General features: G+C 38.7%; 1 protein-coding gene across 1 annotated transcript; it reads left to right on the top strand.

Annotated features, from left to right (window-relative positions):
- The first annotated feature begins 2,374 nt into the window (after window positions 1-2,374).
- Window positions 2,375-8,836, top strand: LOC104424624 (ABC transporter B family member 4). The gene is given in 15 exon segments (XM_010037090.3): window positions 2,375-2,482; window positions 2,787-2,961; window positions 3,157-3,532; window positions 3,731-3,785; window positions 3,872-4,047; window positions 4,161-4,382; window positions 4,461-4,699; window positions 4,891-5,416; window positions 5,509-5,782; window positions 5,949-6,113; window positions 6,116-6,831; window positions 6,990-7,256; window positions 7,389-7,652; window positions 7,795-8,088; window positions 8,169-8,836. Coding segments are annotated over 13 exon segments (3,861 nt in total). The 5' UTR covers window positions 2,375-2,482; window positions 2,787-2,961; window positions 3,157-3,226; the 3' UTR covers window positions 8,526-8,836.
- Window positions 8,837-12,955: the final 4,119 nt, after the last annotated feature.

Here is a 12,955-nt window from a genome sequence, read left to right as displayed (position 1 = left end):
GGTCAAAAGATAAAGATAAAGCTCTTTCTAACTTTAGGTTGAGCCAGCAAGGGTTCTGGATTTCTAACTTGCGTATCCATTTTTACCTCGGTGCCAAGGTTTCCTTTTTCTATAAAACTGGCTCTTGGGTTCCATTAAACAAATAATAATCCATCTGCTCAAGCTCCCAAGTCTCCCTACTTTATACTTTTGTTATGGGAAAATTCTAGAATAATTCGTCTTTGAATAATTTATCATTTGAGCACTCCTTTTAAGGATTTGACTCACTTAATATGAGTTGAATTGATACCACTAAACCAAATCATGTGCCAACCGAAAGTATTGGAATTCATAATTCTAGACGTCACCATTCTTTTACCCTTTTCTCCCTTGTTCTCACCGGCTAGTATGTATGTGCATATATATACACTTCGAGCTTAATTTAGCACTTTTTTTATGGATCGTTGAACAGCGTGCTTTGCATAGAATTTTGACATGCACGGCTAGTAACTTTTGATCAAAGAGAATATGTTTGAGAACATTTTTGACTAATTATACGAATTACAGTATAAAAAGCGAGTAACTTTTAATTTCTATTCTCCTATGATAATCCTTGTACGATATATGGAACGTTATATTAAAGAAACTACATAAAGGGATAGAATGCTTTATGTAATATGCACTTTCTTACTAATAGCCTTCATTGAATCTCGAAGATAGTTGAAAAGGAAAGTAAAAGAATAACAAAGAAAAACAACAGCAAAGTCTCGTAACATTTTTAAAAAATAAATCAAACTAAAAAAAAAGGAAGCTATTGAAAAAATAAATTATATTATGTCCTTAATAGGAAGTAAATTAGGAATTACTATCAAAAGAAACTGAATTATGCCATTTAATTCCATGATCTTCTAATGATGATATTAAACATTTAAAAGTTACACTTGGGTACAAGTTGTATGTACTATACAAAATTCCTATATGACATTTTAAAAGACCTTATTCTATATTATTTTTTTTCCAAACGATTGAGAGATGGCTACATGCATTACATTAATATATTTCTACATATCTATAGATTTGGAAGGCACAAAACAGAGATGCATCATTAAAGGTTAAAAATTTTCTTTAATGCTAATTAGCTACTTTTGACAATTTAAATTATGGATTTGATAGAAAATAAAGGCAGTGTTTAACTTAGCAATCAGGTAGGTATTGCTTTTGCTTAGGTGGCAACTACTTTTATGAGCAAGCGCACAAAACTTTTTCTTGCAACAAAGAGGAGACCAGTCCAGTTGTACAATCCTAAGCCACACTTTTAAAAGCACTTGAAAGACACCGTCCGACATGACATATATATTTTTGCCACGAAAGGCTCGAGATTATTAATCTTTTCTTGTTCATTAATAATTATTTTAAAGTAATAACTTTTGCTTTTCCGTGAGAAAAGGAACCTCACTTGCAACAACCTTTACCTTTACTCAAATAATTATTCAATAAAAATAATAATAATTATTCAATCAATTTTAAACATATAATATGGATATTTAGTTAGTCCTAAACTTTCTAATTTTCTCAATATAGCCATAAATATTTATGCAAAATTTCAATATTGTCTCACCGTAATATTAAATATTTGCGCTACATCGATAAAATTAAAAAGTTTAGAATTAAAGTAATGTTTGTGTAATAAATTTAAGACTGAATTAGTTGGCTTCTCTTTTCTCATTTTCCTTTTTTTTTTGGTATGGTGCCTCTTTATTTACTGATTCTTTCTGCTGATTTTTATGCCGTGATTGTCCTCTTTAGCACCCTATCATCATCATCTTCATGGGTTCACGTTTAAAAGTTGTTATCAATTTCATCTAAGGTTAAACTTGTCATAAATAATATGACCAATCATCATGTAAAATTCAGATACTATAGTCCCGCCTCACGTTAAAATCTCTCACCTACCGTTAACCTATACGTTGGGACTCTAATTCTTTAAAAAGCTTTTTCAAAACGATTCAAGAATAATAACTTAATAGAGAACAGATAGTCCATATCAACCCAGCTTTGGCCTAACGCCATTTAAATATCGAAAATTATTGCTAATTGCCAGAACGACGAATCATTCAGTTGTACGTTGGGTCGAGTCAAATCCTAAGATGTTACTGGTCTTTTTTAAAAGGCTTTGTCACCCACTACACATTTCGATTCCTAAAAAGAAGACGCAAAGGACAAGCAACTAGAAAGTAGCCATGTTTTTATGATTCTCCCCCTAATAACATGCCACACATGCTGTTTATATAAACTAAAAGTACAAAAACAATTATGGTTGACAAAAGAGAGTCCAGTGATTGTGACCAGAAAACGACTGATCAATCTTTCGGATATAAGGCACAAGATGCTTGACCCTCAAGCCATTTTCAGTGGGCTTATAATGCGGTGGTCCTCGAATTGCAATTCTCAAAGCATTACCTGAAGTAGGGGACGATTTCTCAGCTTCTGCCTGCATTTAAAGGTACCCTTTTGAGCTCTCTGGTCAGTAAAGGTATCACAGTGAAATTTTTTATAGTTACTTTTCCCGCTTTTTCTCTTTGTTGTGGAAAGAAAATGGCATCTTGGGCATAGTTCATTTCAGTCTGATGATGTTGATTATGGCGTTAAACTAAGGGGTAATTAATGATGGTCGATCAGATCAAGCCATCTACGATTGGTCATTAGGTTCGTTTTGGCATTTTATAACATGTGTAAGATCAGAGATTTAAAGATTCTTGATATATTATATTCAACCTCGTCTTGTTTTGTTATGTTTCTTGAAGTAGGATTTTTTTAATTTCGAGTTTGGTTAGAGGCTTTTACATGGGAGAAGGAAGAGTATTGGTTTAAGGAGCAAGATGAAGAAACCACTCCGAATTATTTGGTGATCCTTTTTTAATTCGTTCCGTTCGGCCTGGCTTTCCCGGTTGACATCTGTGCGTAGGCAGAAGAAGATCAGAGGTGTGTATGCTCGAATGCTAGGAAATCTGTTGTCTCCAGGATTCTTTAATTCTTATTAACTAGGATGTGGTTGCGGTATTTCAGGATGCTTCTTTTTGATTGTTGGCTGACATACGAGTATTTTTCATTCGAACGTTCTACTTTTCTGGCTTGCCTTGTAAAGTATTGATTCCGGTAGCTGACTTTCTTCTACAGATGCAAGATAGTTTCTGGACAAACTCGATGAACTAGTTGACGAGGAATATATGGTGGTATTCTGCCTGGTATGATGTCTGTACAGAGCAGCTCAAACGTGGATGTAGAAATGCGTGTAGCTACTAATCCAACGAGTCATGCGGAGGCGGAGGACAGTCCTGGAAAGAGTAAAGACGATGAGAAAACTAATTCAGTTCTCTTTCCCAAGCTGTTCTTGTTCGCAGACTTCACCGACATGTTTTTGATGCTCGTGGGTACGATGGGTGCTGTTGGCAATGGCTTAGGTATGCCCCTCATGACAGTACTTCTCGGGCAATTGATTGATTCATTCGGAACTAACCAGCACAACAAAAATGTGGTGCACCTCGTTTCCAAGGTAACTACTTTTGAAGCAGAATGTTCATTTTCTGAGGCTAGGCGCTAAAAGTTTAAGTCATTAAAGTACTTAACATGAATAAGGTATTATAAAAGCATGAAAAAAAGGTACTGGGTTATCTCTTCTAGGTGTCGTTACTCATACGGAGCAGTCTATCCTTCTAACTGACATGGCACACTCATAACTTTGTCAATCCAGATATCTCTGAAGTTTATCTACCTGGCAGTGTTCACTGGTGCGGCGGCATTTCTTCGTAAGTATATCTCTCCTCAAAAAAGAAAAATCCTGGAGTTTTTGTCGGCAAGTGGGAATGAACCGTGGAATCGCTTGTTTTGCCAGAGGTAACTTTCTGGATGGTCACGGGAGAGAGACAGGCCGCTCGGATAAGGGGACTGTATCTACGGACGATACTGAGACAGGACGTTGCCTTTTTCGATAAGGAAACAACCACGGGAGAGGTTGTGGGAAGAATGTCTGGTGATACCGTTCTTATTCAAGATGCCATGGGTGAGAAGGTAACATTTCGAGTTGGAAGCCAGAACTAGTGGAGAAGGAAGCACAAAAAACTTCTTCTGCTACACAGGAAAGGATGGTGTCTTACATTATTACATCTCTATGATTTATGCAGGTAGGAAAGTTCATACAGCTCGTGTCGACGTTCATCGGGGGATTCATCATCGCATTTACTAAAGGGTGGCTGCTTACTTTAGTCATGATATCATCCATTCCTGCCCTTGTGGTTTCTGGTGCCCTCATGTCCCTGATCATAGGCAAGATGGCATCACGGGGACAAAGCGCTTATGCAAAAGCGGCAAATGTTGTTGAACAAACAATTGGGTCAATTAGAACTGTGAGTCTATCGAATATAAAGAACCTTTTGATTCAAAATTTTGACTCTGAGATGATGGCAGTCACTTGGTGCAATTAGGTAGCGTCATTCACTGGGGAGAAGCAGGCTATAGCAACTTACGACAAGTTCCTTGTGGATGCATACAAATCGGGAGTTCACGAAGGCATGGCTGCTGGATTCGGTCTTGGTACAGCCTTTTTGATTATCTTCTGCAGTTACGCACTGGCAATATGGTTCGGAGGAAAGATGATTCTGGAAAAAGGATATACCGGGGGTCAAGTGCTCAATGTCATCGTTGCTGTCTTAACTGGTTCAATGTTAGTTGCACTTTGGACTTTATTCAACTTTGAACACATTGATGAGCTATAGCTAATAATTATTATTTTACAAACCATGCAAGCAATAGGATGTTTACATCAGAGAGATTAGACATAAATCAACAGATAGCATTTTTGTGTTTGTGCTGCAGCAGACTCATAATAAATAAATGGTATGGCTTTCTTCCCAGGTCCTTAGGACAGGCTTCTCCCTGCATGACTGCATTTGCTGCTGGTCAAGCCGCAGCATGTAAGATGTTTGAGACCATCAACAGGAAGCCCAAGATTGATTCTTCCGACACATGTGGCAAGACATTGGACGAAATTCATGGAGACATAGAGCTTAAGGATGTTTACTTCAGCTACCCAGCCAGACCAGATGAGCTGATATTCAATAAATTCTCTCTTCACATACCAAGCGGCACAACTGCAGCCTTGGTTGGACAAAGTGGAAGTGGAAAATCCACTGTGATCAGTCTTATAGAGAGGTTTTATGATCCGCATGCAGGTGAAGTGCTCATCGATGGCATAAATCTGAAGGAATTTCAGCTTAAATGGATACGGAGCAAGATCGGCCTCGTAAGCCAGGAACCCGTGTTGTTTGCATCAAGCATCAAGGATAATATAGCGTATGGAAAAGAGAACGCAACCATTGAAGAGATAAGATCCGCAGCAGAAGTAGCCAATGCTGCTAAATTCATTGATAAATTGCCCAAGGTCTACAGATATTTAGTTTGATCAATTTACCTATAAGCTAAACGAGATTCATTGAATTGTGAGTCTCAAATTTTTGTCATCTTTGCATCAAGGGACTGAACACAATGGTCGGTGAGCACGGTACTCAACTCTCCGGAGGACAGAAGCAAAGAGTTGCCATTGCGAGAGCAATTCTAAAAGATCCTAGGATTTTGCTTTTAGACGAGGCCACAAGCGCACTTGATGCAGAATCAGAGAGGATAGTACAAGAGGCATTAGACAGGATAATGGCTAATCGAACCACTGTCATTGTAGCACACCGTTTGAGCACTGTCAGGAATGCCGATATGATCGCGGTCATTCACCAAGGAAAGATAGTGGAGAGAGGTACTAAAGCATGAATTTTTAGTCCTAACATGTCTCAAATGAAAGCCAATTTTATTTAGTTGACCTGATATGAAATCCTGTCTGAACGTTGGGAACTTCACATATATACCTGAGTGCAAGCTCAAAAACTGCCGAGCAAGAGCTGATAATTTCACAATTTGATCAGGTACACACTCGGAACTGCTAAAGGATCCCGATGGAGCATATGGTCAGCTAATACGCCTCCAGCAAGTAAACAGAGAGCAAGACCAAGCGCCAGATGATCAAAATAAACCACAAAATCTCCTCGATGGTAGACAATCGAGTCAAAGAATGTCCTTCTTAAGATCCATAAGTCGGGATCATCAGGTGTGGGAAATAGCAGCCACCATTCCTTATCTATCTCGTTAGGTCTGCCCACAGGGTTAAATATCCTTGATGGTGCACCTGCAAATCTAGAGTCCTCTTCCTTGGAGAAAACAGAAACAGCTGCAGAAGCTTCAATCTGTCGTCTCGCATATCTTAACAAGCCAGAAGTTCCCGTGCTACTAATAGGATCTGTTTTTGCAATCATTGCGGGTGCTGTATTCCCCATTTTTGGTGTAATAATATCTGGTGTTGTCAAGACATTTTATGAAGAACCTCATAAACTAAGGAAAGATTCGAAGTTTTGGGCATTGATGTTTGTGACTCTCGGCCTGGTGTCATTAGTAGCATACCCAGCAAGGACGTACTTCTTCTCGATAGCAGGTTGCAGATTGATCCAGCGGATAAGATCAATGTGTTTTGAGAAGGTGGTGCACATGGAGGTGGGTTGGTTCGATGAGCCAGAGCACTCCAGCGGTGCCATTGGCGCAAGGCTATCAGCAGATGCAGCGACAGTGCGGGCCCTAGTTGGGGATGCAGTAGCCCAGCTCGTTCAAAATAGTGCCTCTGCAGTTGCTGGTTTGGTCATCGCTTTTGTGACTAGCTGGCAATTGGCGTTCATCATCCTTGCGTTGCTCCCTCTGATATTTGTTAACGGATTCGTCCAAGTAAAATTCATTAAAGGATTCAGCGCAGATGCCAAGGTACACATTCCTTATTCGCCATTTATCACGGTCCTAGTAACTTAGCATGCCTAACCACTGTCCACTTGAGTGTTCAAGAGATGCAACAGCTAAAAATTGCCATAACTGCATAGATATTTCGATATCAGCGGTGTTAATCAAAGTCTCTCTGTTCACAGATGATGTACCAGGAAGCTAGTCAAGTAGCTACTGATGCAGTTGGAAGCATCAGGACAGTTGCTTCTTTCTGTTCTGAAGAAAAGATCATGCAACTTTATGCCAGGAAATGCGACGGGCCAATAAAAGCCGGAATAAGACTAGGGCTGATTAGCGGAGTCGGGTTTGGGCTATCGGTCTTCATACTTTTTGCAGTCTATGGCACTTGCTTCTATGCTGGAGCTCGACTCGTCCAGGATGGCAAGATAACATTTTCAGAAGTTTTCCGCGTAAGACTACCTTTTCCTGTTTTTTTCTGTTTCCCTGAAACACTAACGAGTTCATTGAACCAAATTATTAAGTAGAGGACAATTTTAATTTCCGCATCTCATTTGATAATTTATCTATTTTGTGCTTTGCAGGTGTTTTTTGCCCTGACCATGGCAGCCACTGCAATTACCCAGACAAGTTCCCTCACTCAGGACTCCACCAAAGCCAGGAGCGCAACTGCCTCAGTTTTCAAAATCATCGACAGAAAATTGAAAATAGACCCCCATGATGAGTCCGGGGTAACCCTAGAAAACGTGAAGGGAGAAATAGAGCTTCGTCAAATCAGCTTCAAGTATCCTTCTCGCCCGGATATACAGATTTTCAAAGATCTCAGCTTGACCATTCATTCCGGCAAAGTATAGCCTTATGATAAACCTGTTCACTTTTCCTTTCAAAGATCTTTTTCTGTTCTTATCTAAGTTCCAGCCTATTATTATGCGCTAAATACATGCTGATATTAAAACATGTCCATATGGACTGTGATTTTTGCTTTTTCAGACTATTGCTTTAGTAGGAGAGAGCGGGAGTGGTAAATCAACTGTAATAGCTCTTTTGCAACGTTTTTATGATCCCGATTCTGGTCACATCACACTTGATGGGATTGAAATTCAGAAGCTACAGTTAAAGTGGTTTAGGCAGCAGATGGGCCTTGTGAGCCAAGAACCAGCTCTGTTCAATGACACGATCCGTGCCAATATAGCCTATGGAAAGGATGGAGAGGCAATGGAAGCAGAGATATTGTCTGCATCAGAGTCGGCAAATGCCCATAATTTTGTCAGCAGTTTGCAACAGGTAAGTTTATCTCACCCCTATAAGTAAGCAATAAGTACGCAGGACAATCATAGTTTACCAACTTCACAATGACTCTGCAGGGTTATGACACATTAGTAGGCGAGCGTGGAATCCAGTTATCCGGTGGGCAGAAGCAGCGGGTGGCCATTGCACGTGCTATAGTGAAAGATCCAAAGATACTTCTTCTCGACGAGGCTACTAGCGCACTGGATGCTGAATCTGAAAGAGTTGTTCAAGATGCATTAGACAAAGTCATGGTCAATAGAACAACAGTTATAGTGGCGCATAGGTTATCAACAATAAAAAATGCAGACGTGATCGCTGTGCTAAAAAATGGAGCGATTGTTGAGAAAGGCAACCATGACTCTCTGATCAATATCAAAGACGGTCACTATGCATCCTTGGTTGCTCTGAACACGAGCGCGGCATCATCCTAATTATGTTTTGTGCTACCTGCTATGTTTATGTCCTACTTTCCCATGTAGCAGGTGGCCATCCCGGTTTTTCTTGCGGGTTTCATCATGAAAATTACCTGCGAGGTGATGAGAAAGAAAGCCAGAAGTGCATCTAAAACATGTGGCGGATGGCAACTATAAAAATAAGGATATCAGTGACGGCATGTTTGTGTTATATGTCCTATATAAAGTAGCAACAATTGTAAACATATGTTCAGCAACGTCAAATCTGCGATTGTGTTTTGCATGATGGAAAGGGTTGTGAAAATATTTTGAACATTCTTTAGCCCCTACACGAAGCAACGAAAGATCATCAGGGCTCAAGGGACAATACAGGAGATAGTCACTACTCTACGAGAACATGGCTTAACGTGCATGATTGTTCGATCGTCATTGGCAAAATTTAAGATGCGCTCCTTCCATTTCTTGTCGTTGTCTTTCATCTAGAGAACCAATGCATATGGACACTTTAATGCATTTGTACGGCTTTAGCACAAGAATTTCATGCCCTGAAGGCAACCTCATTTGCAGATTCTATTGATCTTACAAATGACGGTGTTCAGTAATCTTTTGCATTTTCATCCCCCGCCCATCTTGCAGAAGAGCAAGTATCAAGCGTCTATTCGATGTCAAATGAAATCTTCGCTTCATTTTCGTCATCGCAGGTGATTGTGCAAGAGAGGGAGTGTAATCCTTCCGAAGTTGTCGCAATCAAGCTTGCTGAACTGATCGCATTTCCCTAACATGTCGTCCTCCCCACTCTTTCCAATTTCTTTCAGCTTGTCACTCTGATTCACTGCACAAGACAGCAGATAGTAATCGACGAGGAGACATCACTAACATGACTTACTGCTGCCAATGTAGCACAGGAAACCTTCGGTCTGCAGACGGTGCTTTGGCCAAGCCAAAAGCTGATTAAATAGCATAACATCTTCTGAAGTATATCTAGTAACTTCGCGGCAAATCAGCAAAACTACACAATGAAAGGACAGTCTTATCGAGCCAAGCTTTCCTGCCTGTAATGTAAAAGAGTTAAAATGCCAATTAAGCTCTTGATTTTCGGCAAGGACATGTGCAAGTGAACAGAGATGGTTAGCAACAGTTATTCGTCCAGTTAAAATGCCCACTAAGCATCATTATTCGTCCAATTAAAAATGCTAATTATTGAGCTAAGCAGGCCTCCTATACAAGTCAATGCGCTAATGTCATATCCGATGGGCCCTGAGCAACTTTGGGCGGACTTCAAAGGTGCTTCCACTTTTACAAGGATTAAAAAGGAGTGGTCATGAGCATCTCTAGTTGTCTATTTTGGACGATTGATTTAAGCTGTATGGCTTCTTAAATAGTAATTGGTGGTGGGTCCATTCCTTCAGGAATTACAGTGAGAATAATAGTTTACTCTAAATCACAAAAAAATCAACTAAAAAATTATTATAAATTATTATGTGATGCACTTCTTTAAGAATTTATGGTTTTATTAGTAGTCCTTTGACTTTTGTTTTGATATATCAGAATCCACAAGGGGCAATGCAACATGGGCTCTTTTTTCCTCTTTTGGTGAGGTGAGAACGCTTGATTGGTCTATCAAATATCTATAATTAAAAAGAAAATAATGTTCTATCAAATATCTATTTTCTTTTTATAGAACCATTACCTCTTTCATCTATTATTTGTATTTACTCGACCAAAATCTCTTTTCTTTTTCTTTTTCTTTTTTGGCATAATATGACTGAGATCTTTGAATGGTAAGTGTGACGGCAAAATGGCAAAAGTCAAATTTAGCCCTCAACTACTTCACTAACTTTGAATCATTGTGGATATTGCTGATACTTGTTAATCTTATATTTCATACTATGGAAAATCATGAAGTTTAATCTTGTTTGCATCTACTCATTCAAGTATAATGGGAATTTTTTTGTTGTTGCTATTAATATAACCTTATGCTACATTTAATAATCAAGATAAAAGTTTGGATATGATAACAATTATATCATCATGTATTTGGTCCCTACACAAGATAAGATAAGGTGAAATATAAAAGGATCTAACTTGGACAAAGATATCTCATGGAAGAAGTCAGCTAAAAGTGATAGGATTTCTATAACAAATTTTTTAAATTACTAAAATAAAAATAATAATTAAATATGAAACAATATTCTAATTATAATTAAAAAAAGAAATAAAACAACGAAAAAATAACAACATTTTTAGTTATTTATTATTATATACATTTGAATTTCTTTTTGTTCTATAATATATTTTTATATAGATTTAGGATTTGTATTTACTACATATTTTAGTATTTTAGATAAATTAGTATAATTCATTATTTAATAGAATATTATTAAGGAACGGTGGAAGGGAATAAAAAGAATTAAAGTAGAGAAAAATAAATAAATAAAAATGAAGTAGAGGAAACCAGATTTTTAATGAACAAATTGAAAATTGAAAAGGATTTTTCTAATTCTCCACGAATGAGGGGCAATGAGATTTCTTTAAAAACCTACACCCTTCCTCTTCTTTTCCTCCTATCTCTAGTTCATATTAAAGCTCCAGACTCCTCCATTTTTCCTCCATTTTTTTTCTTATTCATGTCAAAGCTCCATGCAAGTGGCAAGAAAGTTGAAACTTCTTCTCATCCATAAATCTTTAATTCATCTCAAAAGCCAACGAAAGCATTAAGAGAGTGAAAGTTTCTTTTACCCGTAATTTTCTAGTTTGCGTTGAAACTTCACCAAAGTGATGAGAGAGAGGAATCACTACATTTTTTTTTGAAATCGCAAAGATGATTAATCATGTTGGCTCTCTCTTACTAAAATATCATTTACTGGCTAATCTACCTGGTCCATGTTGCCGGTATTCATTTACATATCTTGTCATAATCAAACCTATGGCTTTGGGATGTTACAATGAGCTCATTTGCTATTAAAGATTTGATTTAGACAGTACAACAATCTCGAATTGAGGTTATCTCTATTTGTGCATTTGTGAATTTTGTTAGTTTAAGCCATATCAATCATATCTCAATTAAAAATTTAGAAGATCAAACACAAGTTGATTGTTCTTGACTAACTGTTGTCCATAAATTACTCTTTTCCCCGTTATAAAAAGAGTGGATGTAACCCACCCCATTGGTGATTGCATGGTTTGCGCTCAATCTTTTATCGGAAGGGAGCGAGTTCAAATTCTCATGGTTGCTTGTGCGACTCACCCGCGATCTGGGGGAGGTGGGTCCCATCGGGTCACCCGGGTTTATGCCACCGGTTATCGGCTGTACGGCGGTTCCTGGGTCACCAAAAAAGAAGAGAGAGTTGATGTCGAATCAATTTGTGAGTGTGACCTTTTTTTTCTTGACATACCTCAAATTGCCTTGTCGCGATGAGCTGTGAACCACAAGCCTAAATGGGATGCCCCGAAAAAGGTCGCCTCTGCGCATCGCGTCATGTTTTTGGACAAAGTTCTATTGCGGTCTATCATTTTAGGCACTCCCCCACAAGAAGAAGTGGAAGTAATGATATCATTTCCTTGAAGGGTCAAACAACGTGGCCAAGTCGAAGTTTGGGTTGACCCTGCAAGGTGTCTGTATACCTAACCTGCATCATCATATTTAACTGAATCCCAGGTTTTTCTTTTATAGAAAAAAAAAAGAAAAAAAAAAAAGAGGGCCTTTGGCTTCCATATTAGACAAAACATAACCTACCTGCACAAGCTCCCAAGTCTCCCTACTTCTTTATTCTTTTGCTATGGCAAAGTTTAAGAATCCATATGACATCCAAAGTTCCTGACAAGACGCGTAAAAAGTTATGACCCGATTCATAAGTAACGGTTCATGTTCAAGTAATTAATTTTAAAATACTCTTTCTAAATCAGATTGATACGAATGGGGCCAAATCAACATACCAGTCGAACATATAAAAAATTGATAATCCTAAATATCATTGCCTTTTTTTCCCTTTTGCTCTCTTATTGTCACTAGTTGGCATGTATCTATGTGTATGCATGTACCCTCTTGACCATAGTACGGTAGTAGATTAGACAGAAGAAGGGGACAGGCTCCCGGTGGAGCAAAGGAGACGACTAGGATAACAAACTTAAAACGCAGAGCACGAGCAGCCGAGAAGCAAGTGTTTAGTGGCCAATAGCACCCTAGTTGATGGCATTCCTTTATGTGGCTAGCACTTGAGAAATCACAAGGCACTCCATACAGAGCAAGCAAGTCTTAGAGGCGAGACACCCATGCACAGACCTCAATTCTTGTTAGGAGGTCGAACCATGGACCAATAATAGTTAGGGCTACCATGTCCCCATGGGCAAGGCAACAGTGTCCTGAGGGAGGAGTTCAAAGGCCTCGTAGTAGCACGGATTTCTTTTCCTTTCTAGGTCATGCGAAGGGGGCGTCCAAGATGGTACTA

Source organism: Eucalyptus grandis, chromosome 2 (genome assembly GCF_016545825.1).
Source record: "Eucalyptus grandis isolate ANBG69807.140 chromosome 2, ASM1654582v1, whole genome shotgun sequence".
In the NCBI taxonomy this organism is placed as follows: Eukaryota; Viridiplantae; Streptophyta; class Magnoliopsida; order Myrtales; family Myrtaceae; genus Eucalyptus; species Eucalyptus grandis.
The sequence above is the reverse complement of the archived record's forward strand: the minus strand, read 5'-3'. Positions and strand labels throughout refer to the sequence as shown.